This window comes from Cryptomeria japonica, chromosome 10, assembly GCF_030272615.1.
Source record: "Cryptomeria japonica chromosome 10, Sugi_1.0, whole genome shotgun sequence".
Lineage (NCBI taxonomy): Eukaryota > Viridiplantae > Streptophyta > Pinopsida > Cupressales > Cupressaceae > Cryptomeria > Cryptomeria japonica.
This window is the reverse complement of record NC_081414.1, coordinates 688,515,074-688,529,963: the sequence shown is the minus strand read 5'-3', so window position 1 is coordinate 688,529,963 and position 14,890 is coordinate 688,515,074. Positions and strand designations below refer to the sequence as shown.

The 14,890-nt window shown below is 34.8% G+C and overlaps 1 protein-coding gene across 1 annotated transcript; it reads right to left on the bottom strand.

The window, feature by feature from the left end:
* Positions 1-383: 383 nt before the first annotated feature.
* Positions 384-1,187, bottom strand: LOC131859130 (metalloendoproteinase 1-MMP-like). The gene has a single exon (XM_059212679.1). It carries the CDS (start codon positions 1,185-1,187, stop codon positions 384-386), a length of 804 nt encoding a protein of 267 aa, XP_059068662.1.
* Positions 1,188-14,890: the final 13,703 nt, after the last annotated feature.

Below are 14,890 nucleotides of genomic sequence, written 5' to 3'. Positions count from 1 at the left end.
TATAAATTCCCTGCATGTTACCAATTATGAATTGGGAATTCTTCTGAAACTACAATACAGACAGAACACCAAGTTCTTCTCTTACCTTAAACCCTGAGTAACCGTCAGACAACTACCTGCTCTGCTTCAGAAGAAAGTATAACTTGGATAAATGTTGCTTATAGTTTGCGAAGGCAAAACAGAAAAAAATTAAAAAATGAAGAATCCAGAGCATTGAATAAACAGATTAAAAAGGGTCAACATTTAATAGAACAACAAGTTTTCAATATTTTAAACAATGCCCAAATTTTACTCAGGATTCCATGCCGACACAAGAAACCAAACAAAATAAACTTTGTTATTCAACTTGGGAATAAACAAACCTTACTGGTATGCATAAAATTTCAACCACAGAGAAACAAAATACTAGAGAGGATAAAAGGGAACAAGATAGAAAAGCAAGGAAGTGGGGCAGGCATAGTAGCAGCAGTATAATAATAAGATCCAGGCTCTGGCATGTTATTAAAATGGTTGGAAGGACCATAAAGATATCTGGCACCCTCTATATCATCAGGCTTGAGCTCTCTATTAACAGACCTGGCCTCAATGCTGGGAAACATTACAGAGCCTGTAACATTAGAATGATCCAATCCAATGAGATGCCCGATTTCATGAAGTGCAACAGTTTCCAGATCAATGGCGCATTCATCATCTGTGCGACCAATATTCACAGTCCATATTTCATCACTATCCAGATGAAATCTTCCATCTTCAGGAGCAAATGCATGGGATAATATACCCATCTTTCCATCAAATGGGGACCCATCTCCATGCTCACCTGAAAAAAATTCAATCTTTATATCTGCTGCCTTGAAATTATCAATCTCCTCAAAAGTGAGGGTTATCACAGAAGCCCATGATGAAAAAGCTGAGGCAATAGAAGATCTGATGTCGTTTCTTGATATGATATCTGATTCCACCATGTTTGAAATGGCGTAAGTTAAACTTCTCTTGGAGTGCCAAATTCTCTTTCCTGGAATAACTTTCCATTTGGTGTTTTGTAGAACTTGGAGGCCTTGAGCCATTATCAGAGGCTCCAACTCATGGCTCTTCTGATCATACTGATGGATTATTGAAATCATGGAGACTACTATTAGAATTGCAACTGCATATGCAACAAGTCCTTGGATTCTTATTGTTTTCAGCATTTTGATAACTTTTTCTAATTATCTAAACAAGCTTGTGAATGTGATGCTTATCAATTAATCTGGATTATTTGGCTGATACAATGAAAATTCTTCATAGCCCAAGTTACATTCAGAAATGGGAAATTATTGCTATTGAAAAGTCGGTTTGTGAGTTGAATGCAAGATTGTTTGTTCAGACAAGGTCAGATAGTTTTGCAGGAGATTACAGTTTATGTGATTCCAATTTGTATTATTTACTCTGCTTTTGACTGGCACAAATCTGCATGTTTTCTAAAAAGCAAATGCGCTAATGGTGATTTAGTTCCTATTTGTTTGCTGCTAATTGAAGTATTGAATGGGATGATTTCTTGTGTGTAATATGGGAAACCTGAAGATGGAAAAATGATTACAGTAAGTTCTGCAACTTTCTTTCTCTGTTCAGCCTATCAGCTTGCAGAAATATCATATTTCACTGTATTCAACTATTTTCAGATAAATCTGGTTCATTAAATCTCAAACTATTGCGAGAAATTAACTTTTGATAGGCAGCAGAAAACCCAGAATTTAAATTTTCTCATTATTATATCAAAAGCATTAGAATTATTAGGATCAGATTAAATAGAGGAGCAGTTTTTGGAGCTAATTAATTCACAAAATATTTCTTGTTGGCCCGACCGTGTAAACTAAGTTAAATAAAACTAAATATAAAAATATATATTTTTTTAAAATCACTTTGAAATAATTTAAAATATTTTTTATCTAACAGTGTTTTTTTGTTTTTAAGTTATTTTGTACATCATATTAGCTTTAGTTATAAGATAAAAATCAGTTTTTTTTTTCCCTTTCTCAAGAATGAATAGAAATATAATAATATAAAAAATATAATTTAATATCAAAAGTATTTATTATTTTTTTTCGCGAGGCGAAGGTGGTCTGATCTTTGACGTGGCGTCCCGAACGGCGAGGTCTCTCTCCCCGATGAAAACAGGTGTGCGCGTTCTGATTCATTTTTAATTAGCTATGTCAGGTCCGCCTTTAATACCCACGGCAGAAGCCGTAGAACCTGCGTTAACTCCCATTAACTCCATCACCACCTCCTCCCCTACAATTAAAAATAATGACCTCGGCTCTGTTAAACAAAATGCTTCCTCTAACACGAAGACTTTCTCCGAAGCGGTGGGTAACTCCTCTGTCGTCGCTGCTTCGGCTAAGTTTAGTGTTGTTCATCACCATGAAGAGGCCGAACAAGGTAAGGGATCTTTGGACGCCTTGAGACCTTTTACCGTATGCCCTAACACTGAAATGCTTGGTGAGATTGCGAAGGAAAAAAGTAGGTTACAAAACCTTACCATTTTCTTTGCTGCTGTTGATGTGGAAAGATGCCCTGCAAGAAATTTTTTGGATGATTGGTTTTATAACTATTGGAATATCAAATTAGGTTACAATATCTCTTTCTGTAGGCAGTTGCAAAAGGGGTTGTTTGTTATCTTCTTTAAATCCGCCGATGCACAAGAGGCTGTCCTCAAAAGACAGTACTGGACCGTGGGCAACACTTCTTTCCGCGCATTAGCTTGGACCCCGGAAGCTATACAGGAAGAAGTGCTTGCTCTGTCGGCTCCTAGATGGATAGTTATAAAAAAAATTCCCCCATATCTATGGCGTTTTATTATGCAACTGTTGGAACCTCTCGGGAAAGTTATTAGGTTAGATGAAACCACTCGACTGGTTCCTCATATGGACGCCAGAGCCCTAATTTCGCTTAAACCTGGTATTGATATTCCAGCGGCCCTTGATATCAACATTTCTGGCGATTTAATCTCTTGCCCCTTGGAAATATTGGGAGGGCTGAATGCATGCTTTCTCTGTAAAAAAGAAGGGCACCTTCGGAAGGATTGCCCCATCATCAAAAGGAAAGGCGAGGCTATCCCTCCCCAAAAATCTGCTGATAATACGAAAATGAATAACTCTGAACCTTCTGACAAGACTACTAAGGTACCTCCTGTGAGTTCTTCCTCATCTGCTACACTTAACATGGAACAAGCACCTCCCCTCGTGTCTGTTCCCTCTCCAGAGGTTAACATGATAGATGGATTTCAAATTGTGGAAAAGAAATCAGATAAAAAAAGAAGGAGGAAAATGGAGAACACAGAAGCTCATATAGTTAAAACTAACAAAGCGAATACACCTCCTGTGACTCCTATACCAGCTGCCCCTCCCACCCTTGCTGAAACCAACCCCACAGCTGTTGTTAATAAGATCTTCAAAGAAATTGACGATGGGTACTATCTGGAGGTTCTCCCTACTAATAAAGGAAACATGATAACTATACCAATAGAGCACACAAATGACCTATGTCTGTCTGTTCTGTCAGGTAGACCTGGATGTGGAAATGTAAACTCAATAATCTTAGATGCGGAAGCTGATGACCTAGATTGGCAAAAAGATTTCCCTAGGTCTAAACGACGGGGCAGACCTCCTGGGTCAAAAAATAAAAGCCCTAGTGGAATTGGGGGAGATGAAGCCTCCTTACAAAACAGTATCAAATATACAAGTGGGTCTTCGGACCTTAACAGCGTCCCCACGGAAAACAATTTAGGATGAATATTATATCTTGGAACGTGAGGGGTCTTGAGTCCCCGGACAGAAAATACATTGCTAAACGTTTTATGGACACAATTATTAACAAAGATTTCATTATGCTTCAAGAACTTAAAGCTGTTGACTTTATGTTAGATGTAAGTTTGGACTTAATATGGAAGGATTCCATTAAAATATGCTCTGCCCACTCTAAAGGAAAAGGAGGTACGGCGTTGTTAATCAACCCGAAATGGTCCAAGCATATTATTGGTTCAGGTAGATCCCCATGCAATGGTGCTGTGTGGGCATCTATCTGTAGCAATAATATGACATTTGGAATCTGCTCTGTTTACGCTCCTAATGATCCTTTGGAAAGAGCTGCCCTGTGGCTTTGGATAGACTCCCTGCCAGACATCCCATGGATCTTGGGGGGTGACTTTAACATGATTGAATCGCAAAAAGATAAATATGGTGGCAGACCTTTCAATTGGAAACCAACAGAGATGGTTCCTTGGAATAATATGATACAAAGAAAAAAACTCTTTGACCCCCTCAAGAACAATGATAATACAGATCCTAATCTGAGATTCACTTGGTGTAACTTTCAGCAGGGACATTCCAGAATATATGCTAGATTAGATAGATTTTACGCCCACTCGAATAGCTTTGCCTTCATGCCTGATGATCTCGGTAATGTTGTTTCTATGCATCCTACTGCCTTGTCTGACCATCATCCCATCTCTGCCTGTATCAAACTTTCGAATGCTCATCATGCCCCTCGATCAGGAGAATCCAGATATATCCTCAACACCTCTCTTCTGGCTGATAATGATATCCTAGCTGCTATTCATCTTATCAGTGCATTCAATAAGAATAGTTTTCCTTCCCTTTCCTGCCGAGACAAATGGCATAAAAACTTACTTGCTTGGAAATCTTTACTCCAAACTCTTGGACAAAAGAAAGCAAAAGACTTTAGACTCCTTGAGAAATCTCTTTCTGATAAGCTAAAATCTGTGGAAACTCTTATTCAGAACAACCCGTCAAACCACAGTTTGGTCCCTATGATCTCCGTTGCTAGAAACAATCTTCGGTTGCATCAACAAAAACTTGTTGATGGTGCCAAGATTAGGAGCAGGGCTCACTGGCTACAACATGGTGACAAAGGCTCAAAATTCTTCTTTAATTATCTTAAACAAAAGCATACCAATGAGAAAATAACTAGCATTTTGGTTGATAACAGGGAGATCACAGACCCTATTGAGATCAAGAAAGCCTTTGCTAATTATTATTGTAAACTTTTTACCTCTGAGGATAACAGTGTGTCCTCGGAGCTAAGAAACAAGATTAGTACCATTATACCTAAAAAGATAAACCAAACAGATTATGACTCTCTGGGGGAGAAATTAACTATACAGGAGATTATTAATGCTATCAACTCTCTTAAAAAGGATAAAACCCCGGGACCTGATGGTATCCCGGCAGAATTTTATCAAGCCAATGTTAACTGGATTAGCTCTGACCTCCTGGACCTTTATAACGAGGCCTATGAGAAAGGTACTCTGGGTAACATGATTAATAGAGGCATAATAAAATTAATACCTAAAGAGGGAGACAAAACTATTATCAAAAACTGGAGGCCAATCACTCTCTTAAATGTATCTTATAAAATACTTGCTAAAATCTTGGCTCGCAGGCTAGAAACCATACTGCCTAAATTTGTTAGCTCTACCCAGATAGGATTTATTAAAGGAAGATATATCCTGGAAAACCTTATAACCAGTTGGGAAGCTATGAACTGGGCAAAGTCTTCCAATCAGGATGTTGTGATACTTCTCCTAGATTTCGAGAAAGCGTATGATAGAATAGAATGGAGCTTTATTGACATTATGCTTATGGCTTTTGGTTTCCCTGTCCTGTTCCGCAATTTTATCAAGATTCTACTAAAAGATGCTATGGCTCAAATTGATATAAATGGGTCTCTCTCTGATCCCTTCTCCCTGACCAGATCTATAAGACAGGGCTGTCCACTTGCCCCTGCTCTCTTTGTGATTGCCTCTGAAGCTTTATCTTTCATCATCACTGACAATACTCTCTCCCCGGCTGTCAAAGGTATCACATTGCCCAACAATGAAGAGTTGAACATATGTCAATTCGCTGATGATACCAGTTTATTTGTTAAATTGGAAGATTTAAACTTTTGTCACCTTAAAAAAAAACTTGATCTCTTCTGCTCAATCTCCGGAGCTAAACTGTCTCAGGCCAAGTGTATCTGTCTTGGCTGGGTCGAACATCCTCCGGATTGGTTTATGCAATATGGTTTTCTGTGGGGAGGCCCCAACAATACAGTCTGTTACCTGGGTATCCCCTTTGCTGTTGAACCTTCGCTTAAGGACATGTGGCTCTGGATCAAGTCAAAAATCACAAAAAAACTCAATAGCTGGTACAACAAAACTCTGTCGCTCGCTGGTAGACTCCAAGTTTGTCAAAAAATTCTATCATCTTATAACATTTACTATGCCTCGGCATGGATGTTTAACAATTACCAAATTGTGGAAATTCAGAAGGCCATTAGGAACTTCCTATGGTCTGATGGTAAAGGCAACAAAAAACTTCACGTGGTAAAATGGGATTGGTGCAGAACTGATAAAAATTTTGGGGGATTAGGTCTGAAGGACCTCAAACTCCAAGGCATCGCTCTGGCCACCAAATGGGTCTCTCACTGTGTTGATGGTGAAGAACCATGGAAGGTGCTTATCCGAAACAATATTTTAAGAGGCTACCCCAAGAAGGCTAAATCTTGGAAAAATCTCCCATTTATTGATATTTTATTCGGTAAATTTACCTCTATTGTACATGGATCTGCTGTTTTTAAAACCATATGGAAAGCTTGGGAGGATTCGAGACATTATATTACGGATAACCTCTTCTACACAGGTAACCTTCTTCATGGTGAGAGGTCCATCTGGTGGAATCTTTTTCTCCAGGGGAAGCCGCTTGCCCTGACTCAAGGATGCTCGGCTAAAATTTGGAATAGATTAGGTACTTCCACCTTCATCGATTTATTTGAGAATGACTGTCTGATTAAGTGGGATGAATTAAGAATCAAGTACAATCTTCCTGTTGCTCATAAAAAAACATATAACATGATTACTAGAGCTTGCACCAATATACCTTCAATATGTCTCATAGACTCGCATAGATTTATAAACAGTAAATGGCCGAATGGAACCGTGCTGGGGAAAACAAAAGCTAAAAATGTGTACAATACCATGAATAACAATCAGGAGATTATTAAGCATGTCAATACTTGTTGGTATACCTCACTGGATACGAAGCAATGGAATAAATTTTTTTATCGAAACTGGAAATCCTACATCGATCCCAAGATCAAATGTTTTAAATGGCTTATTTTGATCAATAGGCTTCCTATCAGCAGTTACTTGGTCCTTAATGATCTCTGTAAGCTTTGTAACAGACAGGAATCTTACAGGCATATTTTCTTTGAATGTAAATTTGCTCAGAAGGTGTGGGCTCTGTGTGGAGTAACTTATCCCAAGTACATTGATATTTTAGAAATACTGACTGGATATATTCATGGTCTCAAAAATGATTCTAATATTTTATGGTTTATTATCTCGTCTAACATCTTGTGGCAATTATGGAAGTGCAGGAATGAAGAAAGGTTTCAAGGCGTGCATAGATCTCTTACTGAGTTATTCTTAAAACTCACCCTTTTGAAAATTTCTTCGCAGGTCTGTATCACTATGATGATCGAGAAGGAGAAATTGAGCAGATTCCTCAAGATGGGTCACTCCGCTATGTTCGTTTTTGAAATGAAAGACGGTTACAACTATCATAACCACATGAACAATATGGTCCTATTCAACAAAACGGTGAAAAAACTACACAAAGAAATCGTCAAGAATAAGAATGCGACCGATGATCAGATAAAAATGATAGCCCAAATTCAAGCCAACAAAAGCATCGCTTGGATGGAAGGTCCGCTTGGATGGACCGCTTGGATGGAACAATATGAAGACCTGTTACATTAAACCTTTGTATATGTTAATTATCATTTTGTAATACTGTCTCTGTATGGTGTATTGATGTAACTTTTGCTTAGCATACTCAGTTTTTTGTTTTCTCTCCATGTGAGGCATGCCTCCGGAGTTGAAAAACTTGAGATTCCTTTTCGTACTGTAATTTATGTTGATAACTCTATAATCAATATAAAAAAAAAAGTATTTATTATTTTATTTAATTTTAATTTTTTTTAATTTTTTTTTTAAGTTATAGCTTTAAAATTTTAAAAATTAAATTGTTCGTCTTTAATTTTTTATAATTTTGTTTATTTATTTTAATATTTGATAGTGTGTTTTGTTATATTTTTATACTCATATCTAGTTTAATTATTTGAATACATTTTATTGATGTTTTTCTTTTTACATTAGGTCTTTTCTAATAAATTAAATAAAAAGTTTAAAACTATGATTAAATTTGTTATAGATCTCTCAAGAATGTTCCCACTTCAATAAATTTTAAACTAAATATAAAGAAGTAAGCATTTGAGACTAGTATTCATCCATACATGTGTCTTTAAACATCAAACATAACCAATTGCATATAAAAACTAATAAAAATGTCTTAAATATAACTATCTAAAAAAAATCAAGAAATACCAATATTATGTTATTTTAGATACATGAGAATTGTTTTATTTTATTTTAAATTTATTTACAAATAATTTTAATTTTTTTTTACTATTCAATTTGAAAAATTATATATATTTACTTGAGAATTAAACAATTTTATCTATTTAAAATTACTTTATTTAATTAATTTATTTATTTTATTCCAAAATTATATTCTTAAATATTTAATTTCATTAAAAATATTTTTATTTTGAAAATCTGTTTTTTATTTATTTAAAAATTATTATATTTTATTTTTACATTATTTCATTATTTATTTTAGTTTTATTCAAATAATTATTATTTAATATATATTTTAATTTTACTTTAAAAATTATTAAATTGATTTTCTCTGTCTCTCTATCTCTATATATAAAATGACTCAAATTACTAATAGAAAACAAATTAATACAATTTTACCAGTCACAGTTTTGCTTTATTAGTTTCATATTTTAAGATAAAAACTATTTTGAAAGGTAAAAAAAAACTTAACAAATTTCCACAATCCCTAATATCAATGTTTTGATAATTTTGTTTATGTAAAATTCATTTTGCATCATTATTTCAGATAGTACTCTGTGATCAATCACCAAAATAATATATAAAATTATAAGATCACAGAATTGCCATCCAAAAAAATATTGATACAAAATAAATTGTACTCACATAAATCCAAAAACTACAATGTAATATCAAATGAGAATGGAAAAAATTAAGCAACGCCCCTGGCTAGCATTTCTTGGTATTCTCTCAGCGAATTTTGCCGTTCAAGCTCAAGATGACGTTTAAAGTTTTCAATGCAGTCCCCAGCTTTTTCATCAATAGATTTCTCATCGTTCTCAACTCCTGTACAAACCTTTGTTTCCTCCATTTCTTCGGCATGCATTTCATGGCTCTCAACTTCACTCTCAGAATCGCTATCTTTGGTTTTAAAGCAGGGGTTTATGCAGGGTAACTTTACGCCCAAGAATTTTTTTTCCACCATTCCTTTTGTTATCCTTTTCTTTGAGCTCCTCTCTGTAAAAGAGAATTGGGTCTCCATGGGCAAGCTCGTGCTGTTCTTGCTTTTTTTCAGAGATCTGAGTTTCAAACGAGCTTTGCGAAGAGCTGAACGAATTTTAGGAATGAGTGGAATCTTGGTTTCCATCCTTGGGCGTAACAAACGCAGTTATGGATGTGTGGAATTTGGATGGAAAACAAGGCCATCTTTGATTGGAAATCTGAATTTATAAGGTTGTGATTGTCTTTTGGATTCGATGTTTCAAAGAATTTGGATAGTTCTTACACATTTGAGAGGGATTAGAACAGTCCTGCAAGTTTTGGTCTTTCCAAGCTTGTTCATTTGCTTTTTCTTTTAAAAAAATTTGGATTTGGTTAAAGAAGAATAACTAAAAGTTCTAAGTATATCAATGAAAATTGTACAGATATCAGTTATATTTTAAGAATTTTTTTATTTTCATTTAGATGTTATATTGTTTTTTATTTTATTTTCAGAAAAGTCATTATTTTATTAATAAAGTATAAATTTAATTGAGATATATATATTAGTATATAATATTAAATATAAGTTTTAAATCTATTGTATTGCAGATACTATTGGATCTATTCTATTTTTTTTTAATTAATTTAGTCAATCAATGTATAGAATAAAAAATTTGGATTGAAGATTAGGTCAATAATGATTGAAAATCTGAATTTATAAGGTTGTGATGGTTGCTTGGATTCCACATTAGTTTTGCCTTTTCTAAGCTTGTTCATTTGTTTTTCCAATCAATGTACAAATATCAATTCATGAATTATTTAATTTTTATTTAAAAGCTATATTGTTTTTTTTATTTTTTCTTTTATTTTCTAAAAATCATTATTTTTTATTTTATTAATTAAATATAAATTTAATTGAGATATATATGTTAATTAAGATGATAGGCTTTTAGTGTGGGGTTTTGGTCAGAAAGTTGTTAGCCATCCCAGAAAAGAGATTTTCGGTCATGTTTTGCGGGAAGTTGGTCGTCATCATTTCACACTAATCGATGCATCCATTGAATTGGCGGTCGTTTTTGGGGTGTTGGATGCTTGCTGATGTGTATAACTTCTTACGATATGATGCATTCTGGGCAGGGTGTGAGGTGACATGGATGGGTTGCATGTTTACGGTTTGATGCATCCAGCACAAGGTGGGAGGTGATGTGGGTGGGTTGAGTACTTTATTTTGGCAAGCGTCGATCGACAATTTGTCATAGGGTTGGTGGGAACTTGACTGTCATTTGGAAGTGGCAGGTGTCGATGCATTTTGGGTACAGTTTGAGCTAACATGGTGAGCTCACGTTTGAAAGAGGGAAGAAAAAATAGTGAAGAAATTAGTAGTTTTGAAAACTGTTTTAGTGTTTTGATGGAGAATGAAGGCCGAAGTGAATTGAAAGGTTGGAAGGACAATTCTAGGAGGTTGTGAAGCGTCGGAGAATTCAAAGTGTTTTGTTCACTTTAATTGTTATGTTATTTTTTATTTTCTAATTTCTTTCCGAGTTTTAGAGCTTTTTGTTGCAGAGGGTTGTTTATGTGATGTTGTGAAGGAAGTGTAAAAACTAGAGGTTATGAAGGTGGTTGGGAGTGTTAGGTAATTTTGTTGTTTGTTTGAAATGTATTTATACATTTTTTTTATTTGGGAAAAATAATGCACAGTTAGTGTGTTGGTTATTAATAAGTAGTTTATTCTGCCAAAACTTGAAAAAGAAAACCAGAGTTACACTATCCATCTATATTTTCTGCAATACTATTTTTTATTACTTTTTCATTTAGAAAAGGCCGTAGAGAATAGTTAAATATTGCGTTATGTCGAAATTGCAAAAAGAAAACCAGAGTAATAGTATTGACAATAATATTAGTAATTGGCAAAATTGCAGTGTCCTTCCAAATAGAAAAATCCTATTTCGGAAGAATCCACAAAAAAGATAAATCCTAAAAAATCAAAATGCAAACTATATAAGAGAGGTGACTAAAATTTGTATATCAAAAAATCTAAGCCCTAGAAAATCAAAATGTTGAGCTCATAAGAGAGCTGACTGAAATTTGTATATAATTTTTTCTACATGCAATAGAGTATTATGACGAACATAGAATATCACCAAAAAATGACTAGAGAAATTGCACAAATCTAGCCACCTATTCTAAGGAAGAGCTCTCCTTGGTTGAAAATTCATCATCATCTCGGAGCCCATGCAGAATTTTCTAGGTCCTTACCCACTTCTCCTGAACATTGATATTGTCTCCAATCAAGGAAACTAAGGTTCCATCCTTTGCAAATCCCATTAGTCTTTTGAGGGAGTCCAAACTTCTCTGAATAGTTGGTTTTCGTACCTCCCAGAAGTCTGTGTCCACAATGACTAAAATAGGGAGTCGAGGTGTCGACTTCCCATCTCTGTTTGGCACCCTATAGTCTTAAGGACGTGGTATAGTGTGATTTATGTCTATCTCTTCCAACACAATGTCGATATTTCCAAGGAAATCTTCAAGGAAGATTATTTTACACAGAATGTGGGATTCAATCTTCGATTCCCCCACCTTCAGAATTATATCAAAAAAGAAGCTAGGTATGTTCGTATTGACCCAATATCGATGTGTGGCAAATAAAAACTCAACTCCTAGAATTTTCTCCAAAGCAAACAAGAACAATTCATTGGAATAATCTGTGATCACTGTTAGTCGTTTCTTGGTTATGGCTCCCAAGAAGGCCTCTGGCTCTTTGTCATTGTCAACTTGATATTGGAGTCCATATCTCTTCTTCTTTGTTTAATATCTTTGTGCATATGAGGATTCTATCTAAATGGAATGGTGAAATTCATCGTAAAAACAATGAATTAAAAGGCTCTAATTGTTGATTTTCTCCATATGTTTTCAATAAATGTAATAAATGCTGAAAACATCTTTGTCGTCTAAGATCTTTTGAAATCTCTGCCAAATCCGTTCAGTGATAGTACTGACCGATATCTTCTGAACAGATATAAATACGCTTACGATATAAGGAAAAAGGCAGTAATACTATATATTTCAAATAAAAATTTATTTGGTGCACAATATATATTTTTATGTGTATACATATAAATACAAACACACACTCACGCACGCATGCACACACACACATTTATACATGTATATGTATGTATCTCTCTCTCTCTCTCTATATATATATGTCAGTCTGGTTGAAAATCTAAGTCTATCAGAAGCCTGGTCAAAAATTCTCCAAAAAAATTATTTTTATGATGACATTGGGAATGATCGAGCTAAAGGGGATTATTCAAGGCAGGTGCAATGGGCAATGGAGATGGAACTGTTGTTGGTTGGTTAGGACACCCTATTTTCAAAAATAAAAATGGACATGAGATTTTTCATATGTTGTATACCTACCCTTTTCGAAAAATTTCCACTCGTTCTTGTAGATGAAGAAGGAGTTGTGAAAGACGATGTTCCTTTTATGAGAGAAGAATAAAAATATAGTGTTGAACAAGTAGGTGTAACTATTGAGTTCTATGGTGGTGAACTTGATGGAGTTAGTTTTGGTGATCCTTCTATAGTCAAAAAAATATGCTAGACGTGCACAATTAGGTGAAATTTTTGAGTTATATTGTGCCAATTTGAAATCGGATGGTGTTTTTTGAAGTAGTATATCTAGATATATATGTATAGATGTATATGTATGCATAATTGTATATATAATTTTGTCTCTTTGTCACACACACACACACACACATATATTTATGACAAAGAGACAAACTTATATATATATAAGTTTGTCTATGACAAAGAGACAAACTTATCTATACAATTGCACATACATATATACATGTTGGAATCAAGGATCAAGGAACACTGTGAGAGGGGGGGGTGAATAAGTGTTCTGTAATTTAAACCTTCATTAACTGATTCTTAATTCACATTAAGCAACTGACTCAAAGATAGATGCAAAACATAAAGAAAATAGCCATCCACACAATAACACCAAGATTTTTACATGGAAACCTAGTTAAGGGAAAAACCACAGTTGGATTCAAACCCACAATATTAGTATACTATGTTAGAAGTATAAAAATATTACATGAGGGGAATGCACATGCATTTAGGCACACTGCCTCAAGCTCATTACTCAAATTACAGATAAGGGAAACAACCCCGAAAGGCTCATTGCCTTACAAATGATTGTAAGAGATTACAATGAAGTTAAACAATTAGATAGCATCTACAAATGGTTGAATATAGTTTTGGTTAAGTACAAAACTCTGCATCTCACTCAATTATGCAATACTTCTCTATTCTGATATTTTGCTTCAATCTAGAGCACCAATCTAAAGCTTGCACAAGTGAAACTGCACACAATCGACCATATCCATACCATACTAAAATGATCAATCAAACCTTTCTTATATATCCACATCACAAATTAAATCACTACCTCATGTTTACTTCAAGAACATGTTACAAGAGATGAAACATGCAAATAAGTCGACTCAAATCCACCTTCAAAACATATGCGGACCAAAACAAAGTGTCCACACACTTTGCACAAGACAACTCATCATCCTTGAACACATAATCAACCACCAAAATTAATCCACAAGATCTGCAATGTGAATCTCCACACGCTATGACTATTATGCATTGGTCATGCAAAAAATGTGATTATCGAATCCTCTGATTTGCACGAAACATATTACCGAAGGCCATAGTATAGGAATTAATCATATTACATATCCACAAACCTTCTTCAAAAACTAAATATCAAAATATACCACCAACATAGTTTGCAAACCAAAACTGTTCACTACTAGATGTTTGTTTTGCTTGCCAGATTATACCAGACTCAATCAATCTTCACATAGTCTACTAGAATGATGAAATCATGAAGTGCGGATACCAAAACTCATATGAGTTGCCATCAATGACAACATTTGAACATGCCTGCAGTATCTCTTGCCAACAATCTCCCCCTTTGGCATTGATGGAAACACTTAGTGAAAAATGATTATGTGTCAGACCAAAACCAAAATATGTACACTACAACTAGAATTTGACCATCAGACTCCAAAAAGAAAAAACTCCCCCTAAGATCAACATTTTTTACTCATCTCCTCTCCTGCTTTGACATCAATGGCAAAGGTAGGATGCTGAAAACCAAAAGTCAAAACCAAAAATGTTCTTCACACATATGCATAGTCATGTTCACAAAAATTGAAAAATATTTGCATAAGAATTTTTTGAGGGGATTTGGATAGCTATCCTAGCTCTTCTTAAGACTCTCCATAACTATTATTATCCCACTGAGTAAGTATTCAAGTTCCTCAACTGATGTGAGATCGGATGGTTCAAAGGAGTTCATGGAAACTTGGGCATCTTCCAATTCACTCAGCATAATATCCATCTTGGGAGTAATAAGGTTCAAGTTCACAAACTTTATCAAGTATCTTT

What these genes read in the sequence shown, in the direction of transcription:
- LOC131859130 (XM_059212679.1), bottom strand. Translation starts at nt 1,187, where the DNA reads ATGCTGAAAACAATAAGAATCCAAGGACTTGTTGCATATGCAGTTGCA.